We start from the raw sequence: 24194 nt of genomic DNA, 5'->3' as shown, positions 1-24194 counted from the left end.
GAAGGCAAAAGAAACAAAAGCAAAAATGAACTATTGGGACTTCATCAAGATAAGAAGCCTTTGCACAGCAAAGGATACAGTCAACAAAACTAAAAGACAACCTACAGAATGGGAGAAGATATTTGCAAATGACCTATCAGATAAAGGGCTAGTTTCCAAGATGTATAAAGAACTTCTTAAACTCAACACCAAAGAAACAAACAATCCAATCATGAAATGGGCAAAAGACATGAAGAGAAATCTCACAGAGGAAGACATAGACATGGCCAACATGCACATGAGAAAATGCTCTGCATCACTTGCCATCAAGGAAATACAAATCAAAACCACAATGAGATACCACCTCACACCAGTGAGAATGGGGAAAATTAACAAGGCAGGAGACAACAAATGTTGGAGAGGATGCAGAGAAAAGGGCACCCTCTTACACTGTTGGTGGGAATGTGAGCTGGTGCAACGACTCTGGAAAACTGTGTGGAGGTTCCTCAAAGAGTTAAAAATAGACCTGCCCTACGACCCAGCAATTGCACTGTTGGGGATTTACCCCAAAGATACAGATGCAATGAAACGTTGGGACACCTGCACCCTGATGTTTCAAGCAGCAATGTCCACAATAGCCAAACTGTGGAAGGAGCCTCAGTGTCCATTGAAAGAGTAGTGGATAAAGAAGATGTGGTTTATGTATACAATGGAATATTACTCAGCTATTAGAAATCAAAAATACCCACCATTTGCTTCAACATGGATGGAACTGGAGGGTATTATGCTGAGTGAAGTAAGTCAATCGGAGAAGGACAAACAATATATGTTCTCATTCATTTGGGGAATATAGATAATAGTGAAAGGGAATATAAGGCAAGGGAGAAGACATGTGTGGGAAATATCAGAAAGGGAGACAGAACGTAAAGACTGCTAACTCTGGGAAAGGAACTAGGGGTGGTAGAAGGGGAGGAGGGCGGGGGGTGGGAGTGAATGGGTGATGGGCACTGGGGGTTATTCTGTATGTTGATAAATTGAACACCAATAAAAAATAAATTAAAAAAGAAAAGAAAAGACCCTGAAGAGGCAGGGAAATATTGAAAAAGAAATCCAGAGCTGGGGCATCACAAAGGCAGATTTCAGGTTGTACTACAAAGCTGTGGTCATCAATACAGTATGATACTGGCACAAAAAGAGACACATAGATCAATGGAACAGAATATAGAATTCAGTAGGGACCCTCAACTCTATGGTCGACTAATATTCAACAAGGCAGGAAAGACTATCCATGGGAAAAAAATATAGTCTCTTCAATCAATGATGCTGGGAAAATTAGATAGCCACATGCAAACAATGAAACTAGACCATTCTCTTCCACCATACACAAAGATAAACTCAAAATGGTTGAAAGATCTAAATGTGAGACAAGATTCCATCAAAATCCTAGTGGAGAACACAGGCTACACCCTGTTTGAACTTGGCCACAGTAACTTCTTACAGGATACATCCATAAAGGCAAGGGATACAAAAGCAAAAATGAATTATTGGGGTTTCATCAGATAAAAAGCTTCTGCACAGAAAAAGAAACAGTCAATAAAACTCAAAGTTAGCCTACAGAATGGAAGAATATATTTGCAACAGACCTATCAGATAAAGGGCTAGTATCCAAGATCTATAAAGAATTTATTAAACTCAATGCAAAGAGACAAACAATCCAATTATGAAATGGGCAAAAGACACGAACAGAAATTTCACAGAGGAAGACATAAGCATGGCCAACACGCACATGAGAAAATGATCCGCATCACTGGCCATCAGGGAAATACAAATCAAAACCACAATGAGATACCACCTCACACCAGTGAGAATGGGGAAAATTAACAGGATAGGAATCCTCAAATGTTGGAGAGGATGTGGAGAAAGGGGAACCCTCTTGCACTGTTGGTGGGAATGTGAACTGGTCCCACCACTCTGCAAAACTGTGTGGAGGTTCCTCAAAGAGTTAAAAATAGATCTGCCCTAGGACCCAGCAATTGCAGTGCTGGGGAATTACCTCAAAGATACAGAGGTAGTGAAACGCCAGGACACCTGCAGCCCAATGTTTATAGTAGCAATGTCCACAATAGCCAAACTGTGGAAGGAGCCTCGGTGTCCATCGAAAGATGAATGGAGGGCAGCCCTGGTGGCTTAGTGGTTAGTGCCTACCTTCAGCCCAGGGCATGATCCTGGAGACCCAGGATCGAGTCCCATGTCGGGCTCCCTGCATGGAGCCTGCTTCTCCCTCTCCTTGTGTCTCTGCCTCTCTCTCTGTCTCCCATGAAAAAATAAGTAAAACCTTTTTATTTTATTTTTTTAATTTGGCTTTTTTTGTAAAATATTTTTAAAAATTAAAAAACAGAGTGACTAGTGTGGCTGTAGTGTGTAAGATTATTTTGAGAAAAAAAGCATAAAATTATTGGGTTATGAGAAACATGTCTCGGAATTACAAACAGTTCGGCATAGCTAAAATGCTAGGTACACGTAAGAATTAGGTAATTATGTCATCTATGTATGAGGTAATGAGAGCCAGAAGTGATGAAGTAGTATTAGCAATGAAAGGGAATGAAGAGGAATCTGATACTAAGTATCAGATTGGATAAAGACTAGCTGGAACTGGAGCCAAATTGAGATGGAGTTAGATCCCTCCTCCCTTTTCCCTGCCCCAACATCCCAGATCAGTGTTGTTTTCCCTATCTAAAATTTTAACTTCAGTGTCCTCAAGTTTCAGATTCCCAACACCTTTTTGCTATTTTCATCTTGTCCCTATCAGCTTTAGCAAAAGCTTTCCAGACTCTTTCCATTTAACTGAGATGACAGAATCTAATAAATTCGGGAATTGACTGATGTAAACATAAAGTCATTTTAACAGAATTTAAGGCTTGTTAGATACTCTGCAGGATAGATTTTAGGTATTAGCTAAGAAATGGATGGATGTATTGTTGGTCCTGGAACTCTTAACACCATATGATCAAGCATGGTGGGTATCTCATACAAAAGGAAACAACAAAGATGACTAGAGAAGTTTCTCTGTTAGAAGATCTGTAGAATGGTGATAATACTGACAGAACAAGAGATGTTTTAACTTGTTATTGTATAACAAAAGGGGTAAGTCCAGTGAGAAAGAGGCCCTAGAAAGTGGGACAACTTCACATCATAAGATTAGCACTTAGTTTAAAAACCACTGTCAAAGCTAGAACTTCTGTGTTGCCTTTAGAAGGCTTGACCAAATTTGTATCCTGAGAACAGCTAATATATTCAAAGAGTAAATGAGTATATCTCTCAGATGTTCACCTAAAACTCAGGGTCACCTACTAGTCTTAAATCAAGCTTGCAACAATTTTTATCCATGTCCCTCTTCACTAAATCCATAGATTTCTCATACTACATGTTTTTTTTTTCTAAGACTTAACTAAACTAAGGAAAATGATACCATGACCTTCATACATTTACAGAATGGCAAACTAAATGGAAATTCAGAGATCACATAATATAAACCTATTGAATTGGAGATAAGTGAAGAGATCACAGAAAGTAATTTACTCCAGATCGCACAATGAATCCAACGTAGCCTGAGGTATGATCCAAGTCTTGTGCCTATCATTCCTGCAATCTTTCCTCCATGTTCATTATCTTTTTCCATGCAAGGATTCCCACTAATTTTGATAAGACATTAATGAAAGCATATAATAAGTTGATCAATTCAAATCAGCCAATATTTAAAATACATTGAAGTGTGTACAGCATGAAATACAAAAAGAATAAGACTTGGTTATTCCTCTTTAAGTCTAGTGGAATTGGGGTAGGAATAATGAAGAAGTTTACATTGAAAAACCAGAGAGATGACTATGACACAAAACAATAAATGAAAACAATTATTAAGAAAAGTACAAACAAAACAGCAAGACTTCTATGAAGAACTGCACTAAATTAGATTGAGAGGAAAAGAATAGCTTTTTGTTTAACTGGAAATAAAAAAGAAGCACTATTGCTATCTTCATTTAAGAAGACACCAGGGATGCCTGAGTGGCTCAGTGGTTGAGCATTTGCCTTCAGCTCAGGGCGTGATCCTGCGGTCCTGGGATCGAGTCCCACATAGGGCTCCCTGCAGGGAGTCTGCTTCTCCCTCTGCCTAGGTATCTGTCTCTCTTTATGTTTGTTTCTCATAAATAAATAAAATAAAATCTTTTAAAAAATAGAAGGCACCACCCTGGGGATACTTGTAGATCACCAGCTTCACCAGCTGTACCCAGACCACACTTAGAAAGCACAAAGTGTCTAAGTCATTCTTGTTCATAGGTAGTTCTAATGCAGCAAAAATAAAAAGTATGTATGGTATATAAATTGGGACCTTGTATTCTCAGATTATCTCTGGATCTCATATTTGCCTCATTCACTGGGGCTTGACCAGGTTATTTATAAATTCAGTGGAGGCTAAGGGCTGAAGGAAAGAAGATAGATGATAGATAGATAGATAGATAGATAGATAGATAGATAGATAGATAAGAATGGTAGAATCCAATTACGGCAGAAGCTGCTGTCAGAGACAAAAGTCCTCTAGGAAACTGGAAAAAAAAAAGGCAAAGAGTGAAAGTATTGGGTGCCTGCTATGTGCAAAGATAATAGAAGATACCCCAGAATCCCAAACTTGAGGAAACACTACACTGCTACCCAGTGTGACATGTAATCACTTGTGAACTAAACTATCATTGTACAGCTACCAAGGATGTGTATAACTAGTAATATTACACTTATCGTAGATGGGTATTAGAAATTGATAAACTTTGTCTTTCCACACTAGGAAAAAAATATAAGCTTTGTCTAAACACAAAATTGTGACAGAGTCAAAGTTAATTTTCTTCATAGATGAGTGAAATAATGTAATTTTAGGCTCAGAGATTCTTTTTCATTTGAAATTCAGTCAGTATACCTTATTGATTAAAGAGACTTAGGACAAGCTAAATAAAAAGGGTTTACTGAGTAAAAAAAATATAAAAATCAGCTTAAACCATACTTTACCCAGACTGCTAGTAGCAGGTTACCTATGTCAATTCCTTACTGGGAGAAGGAGGGAAATTCAGAAAGGGAAAAGAAATTGGAGAAGATCTAAAAAAATGATTATCTGAATATAGAGTGGGATCACACAGCAATAATATAGCTATAGGTTCATATTTTTACTTTTAAAACTTGTCTATATTTTATATTTTTAATTTTATTTTTCTTTTGATTTCCTTTTTTTATCCTATGTACTTTTTTTTATTTTTTTAATAATAAATTTATTTTTATTGGTGTTCAATTTACCAACATACAGAATAACACCCAGTGCTCATCCCATCAAGTGTCCCCCTCAGTGCCCACCACCCAGTCACCCCCACCCCCACCCTCCTCCCCTTCCACCACCCCTAGTTCGTTTCCCAGAATTAGGAGTCTTCATGTTCTGTCTCCCTTTCTGATATTTCCTACCCATTTCTTCTCCCTTCCCCTCTATTCCCTTTCACTATTATTTATATTCCCCAAATGAATGAGACCATATAATGTTTGTCCTTCTCCGATTGACTTATTTCACTCAGCATAATACCCTCCAGTTCCATCCACGTCGAAGCAAATGGTGGGTATTTGTCATTTCTAATGGCTGAGTAATATTCCATTGTATACATAAACCACATCTTCTTTAACTTTTGATTTCCTTTTATTTTCAGCAGAGTTCCTTTAAAAAGCCCAGTGTGTTTAAACTTGCTAAGAATAAATTAGAAGGTGCTTATTTTTTTGGTACTTAGGCCACAACTAAATGTAAGTGGCCAGGCTGTGTCGCCCTGTCAAACAAGGATGAAAATTGCCATAGGGGAATACAAATTGAGGGAGGGCTCAGTGTTCAAGTTGCTACCATTTCAGAAAATCCCTTCTTTGTTCATTTCTTTAAGATTTGTTACAATTTGTTAGATTTTCTGATATAGTTTAATTGAAGCATATACTTATGAAAAGTTAACAATACAAACTACAAGACAGTTGATTTCTGAAGGTATATAATATATGTCAAATTACTGATATAAACAATAACTGTTACTATGAGATTTTAGGGAGAAGAGTCTAAAGTCTTCTAATCCATCATTTCTTTTTTTACGATTTTATTTATTTATTCATGAGAGACACAAAGAGAGAGAGAGGCAGAGACACAGGCAGAGGGAGAAGCAGGCTCCATGCAGGGAGCCTGATGTGGGACTCGATCCCAGGACTCCAGGATCATGCCCTGGGCCGAAGGCAGGTGCTAAACCGCTGAGCCACCCAGGGATCCCCTAATCTGTCATTTCTTCAAGGAAAACTGTACTTAAGCCATTCCGGACAGATATATTTGATATTTTTAATGTTCTAACTCTTCTTGCTAGCAAACTAGGTCCTTCGATATGAACTTCCAAATTATTTCCCCTTTGAACTTAATAACAAACAGTTTAGAAGAGAAAATAGGGAAAATACGGTTACATAGAGGAGTATTTTTATAATACTGGGTTCATCTTTAGATACAAAAGCTTCCTGAACAAAGCAACAAATATCTGTGATCAGCTCTGGTCAGTATTCCAAGTTCCCTTCCCTGGGAATTTAAAAATGAATGGAGGGGGAAAAAGAGGCATAGAATCTAATAGCTAGCTCTAAATCTGTCAGTAAGGCTGTGATATCCTATGACACACCCTGGATATGTACTTAAGGCCACTAAGCTCCCATGACCCTTCTGGATTGCTTCTAAGGTCATTGACTTCCTTTTTCAATCTTATGATTTCAGCTTAGGCTTCATCTGAAATTACATCATAAGAGCTGACCACCAACTAGGAAAATTCGTGAAAGGCACTGCAGTGTCAGAAAGAGGTATGGTTCAATTTTCTAAATCAATCTTGTTTCTTCAACTTGCAAATTATCCTAACAAAGTAACTTCCTTTGTCATCTGTACAAAAAGTAATCTTATGTGTGTTTATATTAACCAATTAATAGCCCATTTGCTTTGTTCTAAAATAGTTCTTACCATACTGTATTGTAAACTTTCTATACTGCTGAGTTATCACTTCTCTCCCCTCACCAGACTATGAGCTGCTGGAAGGCAGGTAGGTGATCTTAGGTATCTCTGAATCCATATGATTTGGGTCTTATCATTTGAGGATCACAAAAAAAAATCTATAAAAATGAATTAAATGCTGTTTAAGACAAGCAAAGTCATCATTCATGAAATGAGTGGCTTGGACTAAGTGATCTCTATCCCTCTAGGATTCATTACTCGTTTGAAAGTTGTACAATTTTCTTTTTACGACCTAATATAAGTTATTGATTTGACTAAGTTATAAACAATTGAACCTAAATAACAACATTACTAGCAAAGCTTATTTTGACCTTTAAGGACTGGAAAGTTATTAATGTGACTAATGACCATCCATTTTTCATTAATTTATTTATCAGTTTCATTCACATCTTTTATTCAAAGATCTGGGAAACGAACTAGGGGTGGTGGAGGGGGAGGAGGGCTGGGGGTGGGGGTGAATGGGTGGCGGGCACTGAGGGGGGCATTTGACAGGATAAGCACTGAGTGTTATTCTGTATGTTGGCAAATTGAACACCAATAAAAAATAAATTTATTATTAAAAAAAACAAAAAACAAAGATCTGGGAATGTCAAATTTATAATATTTAACAGAAAAATAAATAAGTGATTATTCTATGTCAAGATACAAATGTTTTTTAATCTTATAGTTAGTATTAAGATTTAGTTCCTTTCTTAATATTTTAGGAAGCAACTTTAGGGTCTGAGGCTGAAAAGATTTTAAATTATAATGGAATGCAAAGATAATTCTAAGTGGTTTTAAATGACAAATAATACTTTAAAATGACAAACTACTTCATCATCCATTTATCCATTCACTCAGTTAACATTTATTGAGCATTTATGGTTAAAATACATATGTGTTAACCCTGTGTGACATGCCTTCTTATATGTCAACTAGATAGTCTGTAAGGGAAGATAACATATGCATACAAATCATTGATCTGAAAGAGAAATTTAGAGTTCCCTAGAAAGGAAAATGATAGAAATTACTTTGGAAAGAGGATGAGAAAAGTCTTAGTCAAGAAGGGTGTAATTTGAGCTAAAGGGTAGGTAATTTTTGCATACACATAGATGGAGGAAAGAATATTTCAGGAAAAAGAAATACCATGAAAAGGGGCAGTCAAGTGAGAAAACATGTAGCACATGTCCCTAGCATAGTAAAATATCTGTTTCATTGAACTACAGGATGTGTAAAGGAGAAAAGTGAGAGAGAAGCTAGAAAAATTTAGTTGCAACCAGACTATAGAGAGCCTTAAATATCAGGCCAGGAAGTTTGCACTTTATTCTGAAATCCCTCAGGGACCATTGAAGGCTTTAGAACAGAATATGACATAATTGGAAGCTCCAATATATGGAAAATTATTCTATAGTTTTTAGAAGTATGTAGTGAGAATTGATGGTGGTAGGAATGACAGATGGTAATTATCTCTCAAGAGTAGTTCTTTTTTTAATAATAAATTTATTTTTTATTGGTGTTCAATTTACCAACATACAGAATAACACCCAGTGCTCATCCCGTCAAGTGCCCCGCTCAGTGCCCATCACCCATTCACCCCCACTCCCCGCCCTCCTCCCCTTCTACCACCCCTAGTTCGTTTCCCAGAGTTAGGAGTCTTTATATTCCGTCTCCCTTTCTGATATTTCCCACACATTTCTTCTCCCTTCCCTTATATTCCCTTTATAAATAATAGTCAAGAGTAGTTCTTAAAACAAAGGTTTTATCAAAAATCTCAACAGCACCATCTAGTGCCTCATCATAAAACTGCCCAATTTGTGGAAAACCTTAGCAACAAGGTTAACAGAGACTTTAATCAGTTTAGGCAGTTCTTTTCCACAATTGCATCTGTGTTCAGAGAATCAACGGTGAAAGGAAAGGAAACTGAGAAATAATGCAGAAGTTCAGAATAGTCAACTCATTTTTCTCTTTGATCTTGATATCCACCTTCAGAATGATTTCATCCTGTTTTTTTGTCATATACCAAGAGTTCTTGGTGAAAAATAATGACCTTTTTTCATTAAAGGGGAAATTGAAGCAACTAGTCAAGTTGTTAGCAGTAGTAAATGTGGAAGTTATATCCTACCTACAACCACTATGATAGTCGTCTGTCTCTGTACCTATAAATCAGAGACAAGATCAGTCCCATCCATTGTTGGGATTTCTTGCATATTCAAGTAGTCTTTACACCTTACTAACCCCAACTGTCTCTTACTAGGGAGAAAGAGCTATGTAAAAACCCAAAAAATCAGATTTTGAACAAATATTATCCACAAAAAAAGATTATCCACCATATTCTACATTGGTGAGTTGCTCCCACTTTCTTAAAGAATAAAAGAATCTTGAGGAACACTAAATATCATTATTTCTATGTTGTCTCATCCCTAGATCTATCTGATCAGAGCTTGGTTACTGCCATAATTGACAGTCTTGATAAAGCTTAACTAAGCTACACCAAGTAACAGCTTCTTGGTGTAAGAGAAATGACCATGTATTGTTGAATAGCAAGACTTTGAGAGTGAGTCTATGAAGAGAATAAGGATGAACATCTACAACAATATTTTTACCCAGAAAATATATTTCAACTATGTATGCTACATCTTTCTTCAGAAACTTAACTTATGGTGCAAATTTTATAAATGTGTTTTACTTCTTTGGAAATTTTCCCCTCATTAAAACAATCAGATAAGCATCAACCAACAGATGTTACCTAGGAAGCCCTCGTCTTGAAAGAAACAAGCATTTTCACATAGATTTTATTCCCCAAGAGAATTCAATGCTCTGCCAAATTAGATAGGTGATGATAGATAAATAGCTATAGATGGTTAGATGGCAGCTAGATGGATATTTATATTTATGGAACTACATCTTCAAAGCTTTGATCTAATAGAAAAACCCAATTCAATGGAAGATATAGGGGGCAGGGAAAGACGGTGGAAAAATAGGATCCCCAAGTCACCTATCCCCAACAACTTACCTAAATAACTTTCAAATCATCCTGAAAACCTATGAATTCATCCTGAGATTTAAAGAGAGCACGGCTGTAATGTGACAGTGAGAAGAGTTTGTGCTTCTATCAAGGTAGGAAGACAGAAATAAATAAATAAATAAAAAAGCATCCAGTGTGTGGGGGGGTGGTAACCATGAGGAGCCAGGCTAAGGCCAGGCTGCAAGAGCCTCCAGTACAGGAAAGCCCCGTCCCAGAGAGGCAGGAACTTTACCAATCTTCCCAGATGGAAAGGCACTCACAGGGAACTTGGGCAGGATCCCAGGAGTAGTGGAGCCCCCAGGTTCCCAGGGTCACTAACACAGGAAGTGCACCCTGGGGGAGAGTGTGCCACACACCATGGGCCAAGCTCCCTAAAGGGCTGGAGTGCGCACCCGGCTGGGCCTTGGGGGCAGCTCAGGCAGTGGCTCAGGCGGCGGTTCCAAGGGGACAGGGCTGCACAGCCCCAGGAGAGCAATTCCAGCTGCGCAAACCCCGAAGCCCAAAGCACTGGGGGACACAGCCCAGGGTCTGGCACTCCCCTTGGGACAGGCGGAGGTCAGGAGGACACAGGGCAGAAGGACGCTCTTGCCGCCCGGCCCAAGCTGTGCAGATCCGCGTCTGCCGCCTCGGAGCATCCAGGCAAGTGCCTACTGGGAGACTGCGGTAGTTACTGCTGGAACTGACTCCAGGGCTGGAAAGCTGGCCACCGCCACTGTTCCTTCCTCCTGGTGTCACCTTGTGCCTGGGACTGAGCGGGGCTACCAGGGAGCAAGGGCCTCACAGGACAAACAGCTCCCACTGAGTCATGCACCTGGCAGGGGACGGGGCAGCTCCCCCAGGTGCACAAACCTGAAAAACAGCACAGCAGGGCTCTCCCCCAGAACACCAGCTGGAAAGACAGGGGAAGAGCAAGTTATTAACTAAGCAGTGCTGGAAAGCTCCAGGGGTAGCCCAGGAACTTACAGTATATGGAATCAGAGGATACCCTGCCTTGTTTTTTGTTTGTTGGCTTCGCCCTTTTTTGTTTCTCTTTTTCCTTCCTTTTTCCAATACAACTTGTTTTTAGCCACTCTGAACTGAGCAAAATGACTAGAAAGAACTCACCACAAAAGAAAAAATCAGAAACAGTACTCTCTCCCACGGAGTTACAGAAATTGGATTACAATTCGATGTCAGAAAACCAATTCAGGAACATAATTATGAAGCTACTGGTGGCTCTGGAAAAAAGCATAAAGGATTCAAGAGACTTCATGATTGCAGAATTTAGATCTAATCAGGCAGACATTAAAAATCAATTAAATGAGATGCAATCCAAACTGGAGGTCCTAACAATGAGGGTTAACAAGGTAGAAGAATGAGTGAATGACATAGAAGACAAGTTGTTGGCAAGGAAGGAAGCTGAGGAAAAAATAGAAAAACAATTAAAAGATCAAGAGGAAAGGTTAAGGAAAAAAAATGACAGCCTCAGAAGGAAAAAAATATATGTATAATTGGGGTTCCACAGGGCGCCGAAAGGGACAGAGGACAAGAAAGTGTATTTGAACAAATCATAGCTGAGAACTTCCCTAACTTGGGGAGAGAAACAGGCATTCAGATCCAGGAGATAGAGAGATCCCCCTCCTAAAATAAATAAAAACCATTTAACATTCCAACCCAACATTTCATAGTGAATCTTGCAAATTTCAAAGATAAAGAGAAAATCTTTAAAGCAGCAAGAGACAAGAGATCCCTAAACTATATTGGGAGAACTGTTATATTAGCAGCAGACCTCTCCACAGAGACCTGGCAGGCCAGGAGGGGTGTCAGGATATATTCAGGGTCCTAAATGAGAAGAACATGCAGCCAAGAATACTTTATACAGCAAGGCTCTCATTCAGAATAGAAGGAGAGATAAAGAGCTTCCAAGATAGGCAGAAACTGAAAAAATATGTGATCACCAAACCAGCTCTGCAAGAACTATTAAGGCAGACTCTGTAAAAGAAAGAGGAAGTCCAAGGAAACAATCCACAAAAACAAGGACTGAATAGGTATCATGATGACACTAAATTCATATCTTTCAATATGCGCTTAATGAACGTGAATGGGCTTAATGAACCCATCAAAAGGCGCCGGGTTTCAGACTGGATAAAAAAGCAAGACCCATCTATTTGCTGTCTACAAGAGACTCATTTTAGACATGAGGACACCTACAGCCTGAAAATAAAAGGTTGGAGAACCCTTTACCATCCAAATGGTCCTCAAAAGAAAGCAGGGTTGGCCATCCATCTCATATCAGATAAATTAAAGTTTATCCCGAAGACTGTAGTAAGAGGTGAAGAAGGACACTATATCATCCTTAAAGTACCTATCCCACAAGAGGACCTAACAATCATGAAGATTTATGCCCTTAATGTGGGAGCTGCCAAGAATACCCATCAATTAATAACCAAAGTAAAGACATAATTGGATAATAATACACTAATACTGGGAGACTTCAACATGGTGCTTTCTGTAATTGACAGATCTTCTAAAACAACATCTCCAAAGAAACAAGAACTTTAAATGATAAACTGTACCAGACCAGTTTTGCAGACATTTACAGAACTTTACATCTAAATACAACTGAATACACATTCTTCTCAAATGCACGTGATACCTTCTCCAGAATAGATGACTTACTGGGTCACAAATCAGGTCTTAACCAAACCAAAAGATTGCGGTTGTCCCCTGCATATTTTCAGACCATAATGCTTTGAAACTTGAACTCAATCACGAGAAGAAATTTGTAAGAAATTCAAACACGTGGAGGTTAAAGACCATCCTGCTAAAAGATGAAAGGGTCAGTCAGCCAGGAAATTAGAGAAGAATTAAAAAGTTTCATGGAAAATAGTGAGAATGAAGATACCACCATTCAAAATCTTTGGATACAGCAAAGGGAGTTCTGACAGGGAAATACATCGCAACACAACCATCCAGCCAAAAACTGGAAAAAAAAGCTAACCTTGAACCTAAAGAAGCTGGAGAAAAAACAGCAAAAAAAGCCTACACCCAGCAGAAGAAGAGAGTTAATAAAGATTCGAGCAGAGCTCAATGAAATAGAGACCAGAAGAACTGTGGAACAGATCAACAAAGCCAGAGGTGGTTCTTTGAAAGAATTAATAAGATAAATAAACCATTAGCCAGCCTTATTAAAAAGAAGAGAGAAAAGACTCAAATTAATAAGATCATGAGTGAAAAAGGAGAGATCACCATCAATGCCAAGGAATTACAAACGATTTTAAAAACTTATTATGAGCAGCTACATGCCAATAATTTAGGCAATCTAGAAGAAATGGACACATTTCTGGAAAACCACAAATTACCAAAACTGGAACAGGAAGAAATAGAAATCCTGAACAGGCCTATCGATAACCAGGGAGGAAATTGAAGCAGTCATCAAAAACCTCCCAAGACACAAAAGTCCAGGGCCAGATGGCATCCTAGGGCAATTCTATCAAACATATATAGAAGAAGCATACCTATTCTACTAAAACTGTTCCAAAAGATAGGAAGAGATGGAATACATCCAAACTCATTCTATGAGGCCAGCATCACCTTTATTCCAAAACCAGACAAAGACTCCACTAAAAAGGAGAATTATAGACCAGTGTCCCTGATGAACACACATGCAAAAATTCTCAACAAGATACTAGCCAATAGGATCCAACAGTATATTAAGAAGATTATTCACCATGACCAATTGGGATTATCCCCGGGATACAAGGCTGGTTCAACACTCATAAAGCAATCAATGTGATTGATCAAATCCACAAGAGAAAAAACAAGAACGATGTGATCCTCTCAATAGATACAGAGAAAGCGGGATCCCTGGGTGGCACAGCGGTTTGGCGCCTGCCTTTGGCCCAGGGCACGATCTTGGAGACCCGGGATCGAATCCCACGTCGGGCTCTCGGTGCATGGAGCCTGCTTCTCCCTCTGCCTATGTCTCTGCCTCTCTCTCTCTCTCTCTGTGACTATCATAAATAAATAAAAATGTTTAAAAAAAAGATACAGAGAAAGCATTTGACAAAATACAGCATCCATTCCTGATCAAAACTCTTCAGAGTGTAGGGATAGAGGGAACATTCCTCAGCATCTTAAAACCCATCTACGAAAAACCCACAGCAAATATCATTGTCAATGGGAAAACACTGGAAGCCTTTCCCCTAAGATCAGGAACAAGACAAGGATATCCACTCTCACCATTGCTATTCAACATAGTACTAGAAGTCCTAGCCTCAGCAATCAGGAAGCAAAAAGAAATAAAAGGCATTCAAATTGGCAAAGAAGAAGTCAAACTCTCCCTCTTCGCAGCTGACATGATACTGTCCATAGAAAAGGCAAAAGACTCCACCCCATGATTGCTAGAACTCATATAGCAATTCGGCAATGTGGCAGGACACAAAATCAATGCCCAGAAATCAGTGGCATTCCTATACACTAACAATGAGACTGAAGAAAGAGAAATTAAGGAGTCCATCACATTTACAATTGCACCCAAAAGCATAAGATACCTAGGAATAAACCTAACCAAAGAGGTAAAGGATCTATACCCTCAAAACTATAGAACACTTCTGAAAGAAATTGAGGAAGACACAAAGAGATGGAAAATTATTCTATGCTCATGGATTCATAGAATTAATACTGTGAAAATGTCAATGCTACCCAGGGTAATTTACACATTTAATGCAATCCCTATCAAAATAGCACGGACTTTCTTCAGAGAGTTGGAACAAATCATCTTAGGATTTGTGTGGAATCAGAAAAGACCCCAAATAGCCAGGGGAATATTAAAAAAGAGACCTAGAGCTGGAGCATCACAATGCCAGGTTTCAGGTTGTACTATAAAGCTGTGGTCATCAAGACAGTGTAGTACTGGCACAAAAACAGACAAATAGATCAATGGAACAGAATAGAGAATCCAGAAGGGGACTCTCAACTCTATTGTCAACTAATATTCGACAAAGCAGGAAAGCCTATCTACTGGAAGAAAGACAGTCTCTTCAATCAATGGTGCTGGAAAAATTGGACATCCACATGCAGAAGAATGCAACTAGACCATTCTCGTACACCATACACAAAGATAAACTCAAAATGGATGAAAGATCTAAATGTGAGACAAGAATCCATCAGAATACTAGAGGAGAACATAGGCAACACCCTTTTTGAACTTGGCCACAGCAACTTCCTGCAAGATACATCCATGAAGGCAAAGGAAACAAAAGCAAAAATGAATTATTGCAACTTCATCAAGATAAAACGCTTCTGCACAGCAAAAGAAACAGTCAACAAAACTAAAAGACAACCTACTGAAAGGGAGAAGATATTTGCAAATGACATATCAGATAAAGGGCTAGTATCCAAGATCTATAAAGAACTTATGAAACTGAACATCAAAGAAACAATGCAATCATGAAATGGGCAAAAGACATGAACAGAAACTACACAGAGGAAAACATAGACATGGCCAACAAGCACATGAGAAAATGCTCCGCATCACTTGCCATCAGGGAAATACAAATCAAAACTACAATGAGATACCACCCCACACCAGTAAGAATGATGAAAATTAACAAGACTGGAAACAACAAATGTTGGAGAGGATGTGGAGAAAGAGGAACCCTCTTGCACTGTTGGTGGGAATGTGAACTGGTCCCGCCACTCTGGAAAACTCTGTGGAGGTTCCTCAAATAGCTAAAAATAGATCTGCCCTATGACCCAGCAATTGCACTGCTGGAGGTTTACCCCAAAGATACAGATGCAGTGAGACAGCAGGACACCTGCACCCCAATATTTATAGCTGCAATGTCTACTATAGCCAAACTGTGGAAGGAGCCTCGGTGTCCATAGAGAGATGAATGAATAAAGAAGTTGTGGTATATCTATACAATGGAATATTAGTCAGCCATTAGAAATGACAAATACCCACCATTTGCTTCAACGTGGATGGAACTGGGGGGTATTATGCTGAGTGAAATATGTTAATTGGAGAAGGACAAACATTATACAGTCTTATTCATTTCAGGAATATATAAAATAGTAAAGGGAATGATGGGGAAAGGAGAGAAAATGAGTGGAAATATCAGTGAGAGTGACAGAATATGAGACACTCCTAACTCTGGGAAATGAAGAAGGGGTAGTGGAAAGTGAGGTGGGCAGGGTGATGGGGTGACTGGGTGACGAGCACTGAGGGGGGCAGTTGATGGGATGAGCCCGGGTGTTATGCTATATGTTGGCAAATTGAACTCCATATAAAAAATATGTAAAAATAATAATAAAATAATAAATAAAATAAAAAAGGAAGATTTACAGAATAGTACTAGAGTAATATGACTTTTAAAAGGAGAGCTAATTTAAGTCTTGAAGATTAACAGGAAGTTCGTTAGGTAAACTGGGTGGAAAAAGAAGGAAAAAGACTTTTCTTAATGCCTGTAAGATTCAAACCCTTCCCCTGTAGGCAAGATGCAGCTGAATCCCTCTTTATTGCCTCATCACCTGTGCTTCCTGCCATGATCAGAAAGTATATATAATGACAATATAAAGTGAAATCTTAGTGCTTCCTGTATTTTTTTGTCTGGTAATAATTGACAAGAATTATATGTTTGTGTGTATATTGTAGGCACCAAGCAGACATTCCTAGAGAAACATGGATGGAGTCGGGAATCTGACAGTATCTTCTGCCAATAATAACAAGTGCAATGACACTATTGATGACTTCCGCAATCAAGTATATTCCACTTTGTACTCTATGATCTCCGTTGTGGGCTTCTTTGGCAATAGCTTTGTGCTCTATGTCCTCATAAAAACATATCATGAGAAGTCAGCTTTCCAAGTATACATGATTAATTTAGCAGTAGCAGATCTACTGTGTGTGTGTACATTGCCTCTCCGTGTGGTCTATTATGTTCACAAAGGCATTTGGCTTTTCGGTGACTTTTTGTGCCGCCTCAGCACCTATGCCTTGTATGTCAACCTCTATTGTAGTATCTTCTTTATGACAGCCATGAGCTTTTTCCGGTGTATTGCAATTGTTTTCCCAGTCCAGAACATTAATTTGGTTACCCAGAAGAAAGCGAGGTTTGTGTGTCTTGGCATTTGGATTTTTGTGATTTTGGCCAGTTCTCCATTTTTGCTGTCCACATCTTACAAAGATGAGAAAAACAATACCAAGTGCTTTGAGCCTCCACAGGACAATCAGGCTAAAAATCATGTTTTGGTCTTGCATTATGTGTCATTGTTTGTAGGATTTATCATTCCTTTTGTTATTATAATTGCCTGTTATACAATGATCATTTTAACCTTACTTAAAAATTCCATGAAGAAAAATCTATCAAGTCGTAAAAAAGCTATAGGAATGATAATAGTTGTGACAGCTGCCTTTTTGATCAGCTTCATGCCATATCATATTCAACGCACCATCCACCTTCATTTTTTACACAATGAAACTAAACCCTGTGATTCTGTTCTTAGAATGCAAAAGTCAGTGGTCATAACCTTGTCTCTGGCTGCATCAAATTGTTGCTTTGACCCTCTCCTATATTTCTTTTCAGGGGGGAACTTTAGGAGAAGACTGTCTACATTTAGAAAGCATTCTTTGTCCAGTGTGACTTATGTACCCAAGAAAAAGGCCTCTTTGCCAGAAAAAGGAGAAGAAATATGTAAAGAGTAATTTAAACCCATTTCCAATGAAAATCAATGAAAAAAGTTTCCCAAATAAGTATTATCTCAAATTATCTACAATAAAAATGAGAATTTACATTAATAAATTGCAAATACTTAACTGAATGTGTGCCTATAAATATATTGCATTTATGAATCCACACTGTTACAGGTTCTAAAGATATTTAAGTGTTAAAAATTCAGTCCACAACTATGAACTAAATTATAAGTGGTTTTTTGATCATTCACTGAAAGGTGAAGAATATTTTTGTCTTGGCATTGTAAAAAATGGATCTGAGACCAAAGGTTTTCCTCTCAAAAGCTTCACAAAGGATAAGAACTAGCCCTTTAAGATACAAAATTAGCAATTATTTCCCAATCATCCTAATATATTCCTTTGCATGCATGCCACCAAATGAGAACTAGAATTACCCAGTTCACGAGCTACATAAAATGTCCTGTCACCCTCTTCCTTTGTAGTATTGACTGACTATGCAAAGTAGGGCCATTTCTTCCAAAACAGAATATGCAAGTGCTAGAACAGCCTAGTATCCAGCCAAATGGCCCAAATGGTTCCATGCAATGTGTATTCTGGAAACTGAGGAATATGAACTTGGTCCAAAGCCAGTTTGTGTCTAATTTTCTTCTGCTCCTGACCCAGGTCCTCAAAAGAGAATGGTGGAGTTTTTGTTGCTTATTGAAGTTCTTACAGAGAATTCTCTCCCTACATGACATACAATTCTTCCTTAAAAACCAGACAACTGGCATTCCCATAAATGAACAGAAGTAATTTAAAATTTATCTAAAGAAGAGGGAAAGGGTTCTACTTTTCTATATGCTTATTATTGGGATCAAAACTAGCTATAGTGTTTTTTCTGAATAAAACTTTGAATGTTCATATTACAAGGTGTTTTAAGAAGTAATTATATTTATGTAAGTATGTCAGAGATTTTGCTCTATGATATGCATTTATGAGTGGAAGTTAATTATAAGTCTTATTATTTTATACTTTTTCTTCTCTATTGGCATGTTAACAGGAATATCAAGGATATGTTTACAGTGGGTTTTATATTACAGTGGAAGCTTTGTTATTAAAACACAACTTGATTATGGCTGAAATATAATATTCATGGGCAAGCTTTTGCTGAAGTGCGGTCTGTTCCTTTATTCTCTGTTTCAAAAGGCATGTTACCTCAGAGGAAATAAATGATAATGGTGAAAAAAATAAAGCTATGAAAGGAAAAGTTCTATCTGAATCTGCCATGTGTATGTTACTTCTATTTCACTACTAATGTTGCAACCCCTTAGGAAAACACTCAAAACAGAAAGAAAGAGGACCTCGAAAGCATAGTATAACTAACTGGTTCCCATCTATTTTTAACATACCTGAGATTTGGCAGTATCAACATTTTTATCCTATACCATATTTTGCTCTTTTGAGATGAGGAGCATACATAATATCTATCAAAAAAAACTCAGTCCTCATTTTTCATGTTCTAAGCTTTTTGCTATTCAGTATGATGTGGTAGAAGAGCACTAAATTGGAAGCTAGAAGACCTGGTTGTTAGGTCTCTATTACTTACTTGTGGTGTAACTTTGAGTGATATAAATTCTGATCCTCAGCTTCTTCATTTACAAAATGGGAACAATAATACTTGTCTTGCCTTTTTTTTTATAAGGCACTTTTGAATCTCAAATGGGATCATAACATATATACATATGTTAAAGTTTTACCTTTAAATAATTTTAAAGTACTTATAGATGGTTTTGTTACTTAAATGTACTGATTCATATTTACAACATGGATTCTAAATTTTGAAAGGTTTAGAACAAAGTATGGGCATAGTTAAATTCTAATTCACATTTTTAAAAAAGGTTGTGTCTTACTTATTCCCAACTCTAGGTGTTCTCCTATGTTCTTACTTCTGCTAGCAATCCCACTTTCTCCCACACAGAAACATACTATAATTCAATCCCCATAAGCTAACCACTAATTTGTTATTCTTTATGTCATTTATATTTATATCTTATACAAAACTATTTAATACTTAATTATTTTCCAATTTTTCCATAGTTGTGTTTTCTCCAGAAGTGAAATCATCACTTTATGGACTTATCAATTCCTGGAGGTTGAAAAATATGCCTATCAGTCATGCTATCTGACAATTACTGAGCTTTTATTTTAATTACCTTACCTATATCACCTCATTTAATGCTTACAATTGTCCTGTAATATATATACCATTCTTATCCCTGTTTTGCTGTTTTAAAAACTGAGGCACTTGTCCATTGTCAGACAGCTAAGGATCAGAACAGGGTTCAAATCTAGACAGTCTGACTCCAAAATTCAATTTCTTAATTTGCTGTGATACCCTGCTGGACAATTTTCTACCTTCAATATAAGGAGTAGAAGTGAAGAGTTTTTTTCAGTGATTTATTAGTTTATTTTACAAAACACACTTAAATAAACTACATGCTTAATTTTTTTAACTACATGAACACATGAATCATGAACTAAAGCCTATGATTTTATTTGGAAGAACATCTTAAGAATATTGTATTCTATCCTATAATATTGATATTAGAAGGACTTTAATGTTTATAAATTCTAATGTCTGTATAATACCCTGTGGCATCACCATACCACCGTGTTCACATGTATTCCTTTGGTTTCTAAGTCCTTTGAAAACTCAAAAGTTACTAAAGCTCATTTTCATTATACACTTGACTTTTTACTTTGTTCAGCCAATATAGATTTGATATCTCAAAAAATAATAATTTCAATTAAGGCAACGCTTTGTATTTTATTATCCAGAACAAACATAAATGGTTTTGTATACTCATCTCAGACTGTAAACTTTGGTTTTCTTTGTTGTCAAAATTTCCTGGGTTTCACTCTACTAATATGACTTTTCATTTATAATTGACTTTTAAATGGTCTTTTGAGATAATTAAATAACTACCTCAATATCAAACTTTACTAAACCTCTAATAAATCTAACAGCAAATTCAGAAACTTGAAAGGCGAAATTAGATTTCAGAGCAATGTAAATTTGTGGGCCCTTTTTAGTAAGCACCACCACACTAGAGGTAGGAAAAGAAGCTCATTTATTCTATTATTCATATGCACAGCCTGGGCTGGATAGCCTTTGTCTAATACTAAAATAGCAAAATGGAGGAAAGCCTGGGAAAATAGCAAGATAGGAGGTTCCTAAACTCACTTCTTCCCAGGGATACATGTAAATAACAGCCATGTCAGTGCAACTAACCCAGAAAATGTCCCAAAGGCTGGCAGAACAGACTCTCCACAGCTAACTGTAGAGAGGCAGCCACATAAAAAATGGTAGGAGAGGCAGAGATCCAGTTGGGAACCAAAATTCTGGTGAGACTTAACCACAAATGGGAGGGATAGGAAAGGAGAGGAACAGACCCCAAACCAGGCACCTCAGACATGAGGGATCTGCAATGGGAAGACAAGCCCACATAACATTTGGCTTTGTAAAAACAGTAGGACTTAACTTCATGAGTTGTTACAATCAGTGGGGCTTGACTTCAGGTACTTTCAAAACCAGCAGGCTGAGCTCTGGGAAAGGAAAATGATAGGAAAATGAGTCCCTACTCTTAAAGAAACAGCATAATAAACAACTCTGGCAAGATACAGCATAGAAGCAGCAGGTTGAAAAACCCTGGGTATATGAAAAAGAGAGGTCTTATTAATCTGAGAACTTGTACTGGAAGGACAAGGATCTTTAGGAGATATATCCAAGAACAAAAAAGCTGGCAGGTGCCATTTCTGTAACCCACCCTCCAACTTAGATACCCAGACACCTTCAGGAACCAGCAAAAACACTTGTCACATAGCTTGCTAAATCTGAGCTCACCACATCCATAGTCTCCTACAGACCTGCCCCATTCAACCCAATCCACTTGGCAGGATTTCCTCCAAAGTGGCTCTGGACAGTTCTCATTTTATAAGCCCCAACAGTGACTAGCACCACTCCAAAGTGATGCTTGCCCTGAAAAGAGGGGAAGATAACCCCCTACACCAGTTAAACTGCAGCCCCAGTAGCAGTCTGGGAGCAGATGTCTGAACTGACTGTCAGCCCTACCCACCAACATAAGACTCACAAAAGGAAACATAAGGAGAGAGCCCTGTCTTTCGGGGTCACTGAAAACTCAACAGATGTACCGGGGCTAACAACAGGACCTGTCCACCGATAAAGCCTCTCAGGAGACAACACAGCAATAGTACCCTGAAGTTCAATGCAACCCACGCCTCAGCAAATGGTCTGAGGGCAGACTTCTAGTCTTATGCAAATACAAGTGCAAGGTGCCACAGACTGGCCTCTTAAAAACACAGGAAACAGATAAGGAAGATGTGGTTTATGTATACAATGGAATTGTAGAAACAAATACCCACCATTTGCTTCGACATGGATGGAACTGGAGGGTATTATGCTGAGTGAAATAAGTCAATCGGAGAAGGACAAACATTATATGGTCTCATTCATTTGGGGAATATAAAAAATAGTGAAAGGGAATAAAGGGGAAAGGAGAAAAAATGAGTGGGAAATATTAGAAAGGGAGGCAGAACATGAGAGACTCGTAACTCTGGGAAACCAACTAGGGGTGGTGGAAAGGGAGGAGGGCAGGGATTGGGGGTGAATGGGTGACAGGACTGAGAGGGGCACTTGACTGGATGAGCACTGGGTGTTATTCTATATGTTGGCAAATTGAACACCAATAAAAAATAAATTTATATATATATTTAAAAAGCACAGGAAACAGACCATGCTTGCAATAGCAAAGAAGGCCACTGTATATGACTGAATGGAAAGCAAACACAACTTTGCCAAATAGAAGGGCACATGCAATACACACGGGAGACATCACTGAAGTACCTGGCTCTGATACACAGGGAACATGGCCTACAGGGCACTACAGGACATCTTCTTCCTAAGGCCAAGAGTTTCAAGATTTGGAGACATGGCTGATTTTCCAAATACATAAAAACAAACAGAAAGTTAAACAAAATGAAGAGATAGAAGAATTTTTCCTAAATGAAAGAAGAGGTAAAAACCACAGCCAAAAAGCTAAATGTAACAGATAAACAATATACCTGAGAAAGAATTCAAAATAATGGTCATAAAGATACTCAGTGGACTTGAGAAAAGAATGAGGATCTCTGTGAGACATTCAACAGAGATAGAAAATATAAAAAAGAGAGAATCAGAGATGAAGAATAACAGAAATTAACAATATATTAGAAGGGATAAATAATAGACTAGAAAATGCACAGGAATGGATCAGCAAGAAGGAAGACAGAATAACGTAAAGCAATCTAACTGAACAGCACAAAATAATAATAATAAATGAAAACAGGTTAAGGGAAGTCAGTGATATCAAGTGAAATAACATTTGCATTATAGAGATACAAGAAGAGAAAGAGAGAGAAAAGGGAGCAGATAATTTATTTGAAGAAATGATAGCTGAAAAATTCCTTAACCTGGGAAGGAAAACAGACAACCAGATTTAGGATGCACAGAGAGCCCCCAACAAAACCAACCCAAAAGAGTCCACACGAAGATACATAGTAATCAAAATGGCCAAAAGTAGTGAAAAAGAGAGAATTTTAAAAGCAGCAAGAGAAAACAGTTACATACAAAGAAAATCCCCTAATTCTATCAGGTGATTTTTTTAGCAGAAAATTTGCAGGCCAGAAGAGAGTGGCATGATATATTCAAAGCACTGAAAGGAAAAAACTGCAACCAAGAATACTCTACCAAGCAAAACTATCGTTCAGAATAGGAGAGATAGGGTTTCCCAGACAAACAAAAATTAGAGGAGTTTATCACCACTAAACCAGCCTTACAAAAAACTTTAAAGATAATTCTTTGAATGGAAAATAAAGGCCATAATCAGGAGTAAGAAAATTAGGAAAGGAAAAAATTTCACAGGTACATACAAACATAATAAAAAATAGTTGATTAATCAATTATAATGCTAGAATGGACATTAAAGCACAAAAGCAGTAAAATAAATCATACCTATAAGAATAACTCTAGGGATTCACAAAATAAAAGAATGTAATATACAACATCATATACATAAAACATTGTGGGGGACAGTAGAAAAATGTGGTGCTATAGAATGAGTTCAAACTTAACTGACCATCAAACTAATATAGACTGCTCTATGCATAGGATGTTACATATCAACCTAAAGGTAACCACAAATCAAAAACATGTAATAGAAATGCAAAAAATAAAGAAGAGTGAAAGAAATCATATCACTGAAGAAAACCATTAAACCATAAGGGAAGAGAGCAAGAGAAGAGTGGAACATAGAACTACAAACCATTCATAAAACAAGTAACAAAATGGCAATAATTACATACCTATCAAATAATTACTTTGAATGTAAATGGCTTAAATG

General features: G+C 37.7%; 1 protein-coding gene across 2 annotated transcripts in view; it reads left to right on the top strand.

Annotated features, from left to right (window-relative positions):
- CYSLTR1 (cysteinyl leukotriene receptor 1) overlaps positions 1-19015 on the top strand; it is a 50821-nt gene extending 31806 nt beyond the window's left edge. Inside the window, exons 2-4 of one of the 2 annotated variants that reach the window (XM_038586537.1) lie at positions 3471-3592; positions 6791-6867; positions 16718-19015. In XM_038586537.1, coding sequence (XP_038442465.1) covers positions 16747-17769 — 1023 coding nt within the window. In that variant the 5' untranslated portion in view covers positions 3471-3592; positions 6791-6867; positions 16718-16746 and the 3' untranslated portion in view covers positions 17770-19015. The remainder of the gene's footprint in view (positions 1-3470; positions 3593-6790; positions 6868-16717) is intronic. The other variant, XM_038586538.1, reaches the window with a different exon arrangement.
- The last annotated feature ends 5179 nt before the right edge of the window (positions 19016-24194 follow it).

Source organism: Canis lupus, chromosome X (assembly GCF_011100685.1).
Source record: "Canis lupus familiaris isolate Mischka breed German Shepherd chromosome X, alternate assembly UU_Cfam_GSD_1.0, whole genome shotgun sequence".
Lineage (NCBI taxonomy): Eukaryota > Metazoa > Chordata > Mammalia > Carnivora > Canidae > Canis > Canis lupus.
The sequence above is the reverse complement of the archived record's forward strand: the minus strand, read 5'-3'. Positions and strand labels throughout refer to the sequence as shown.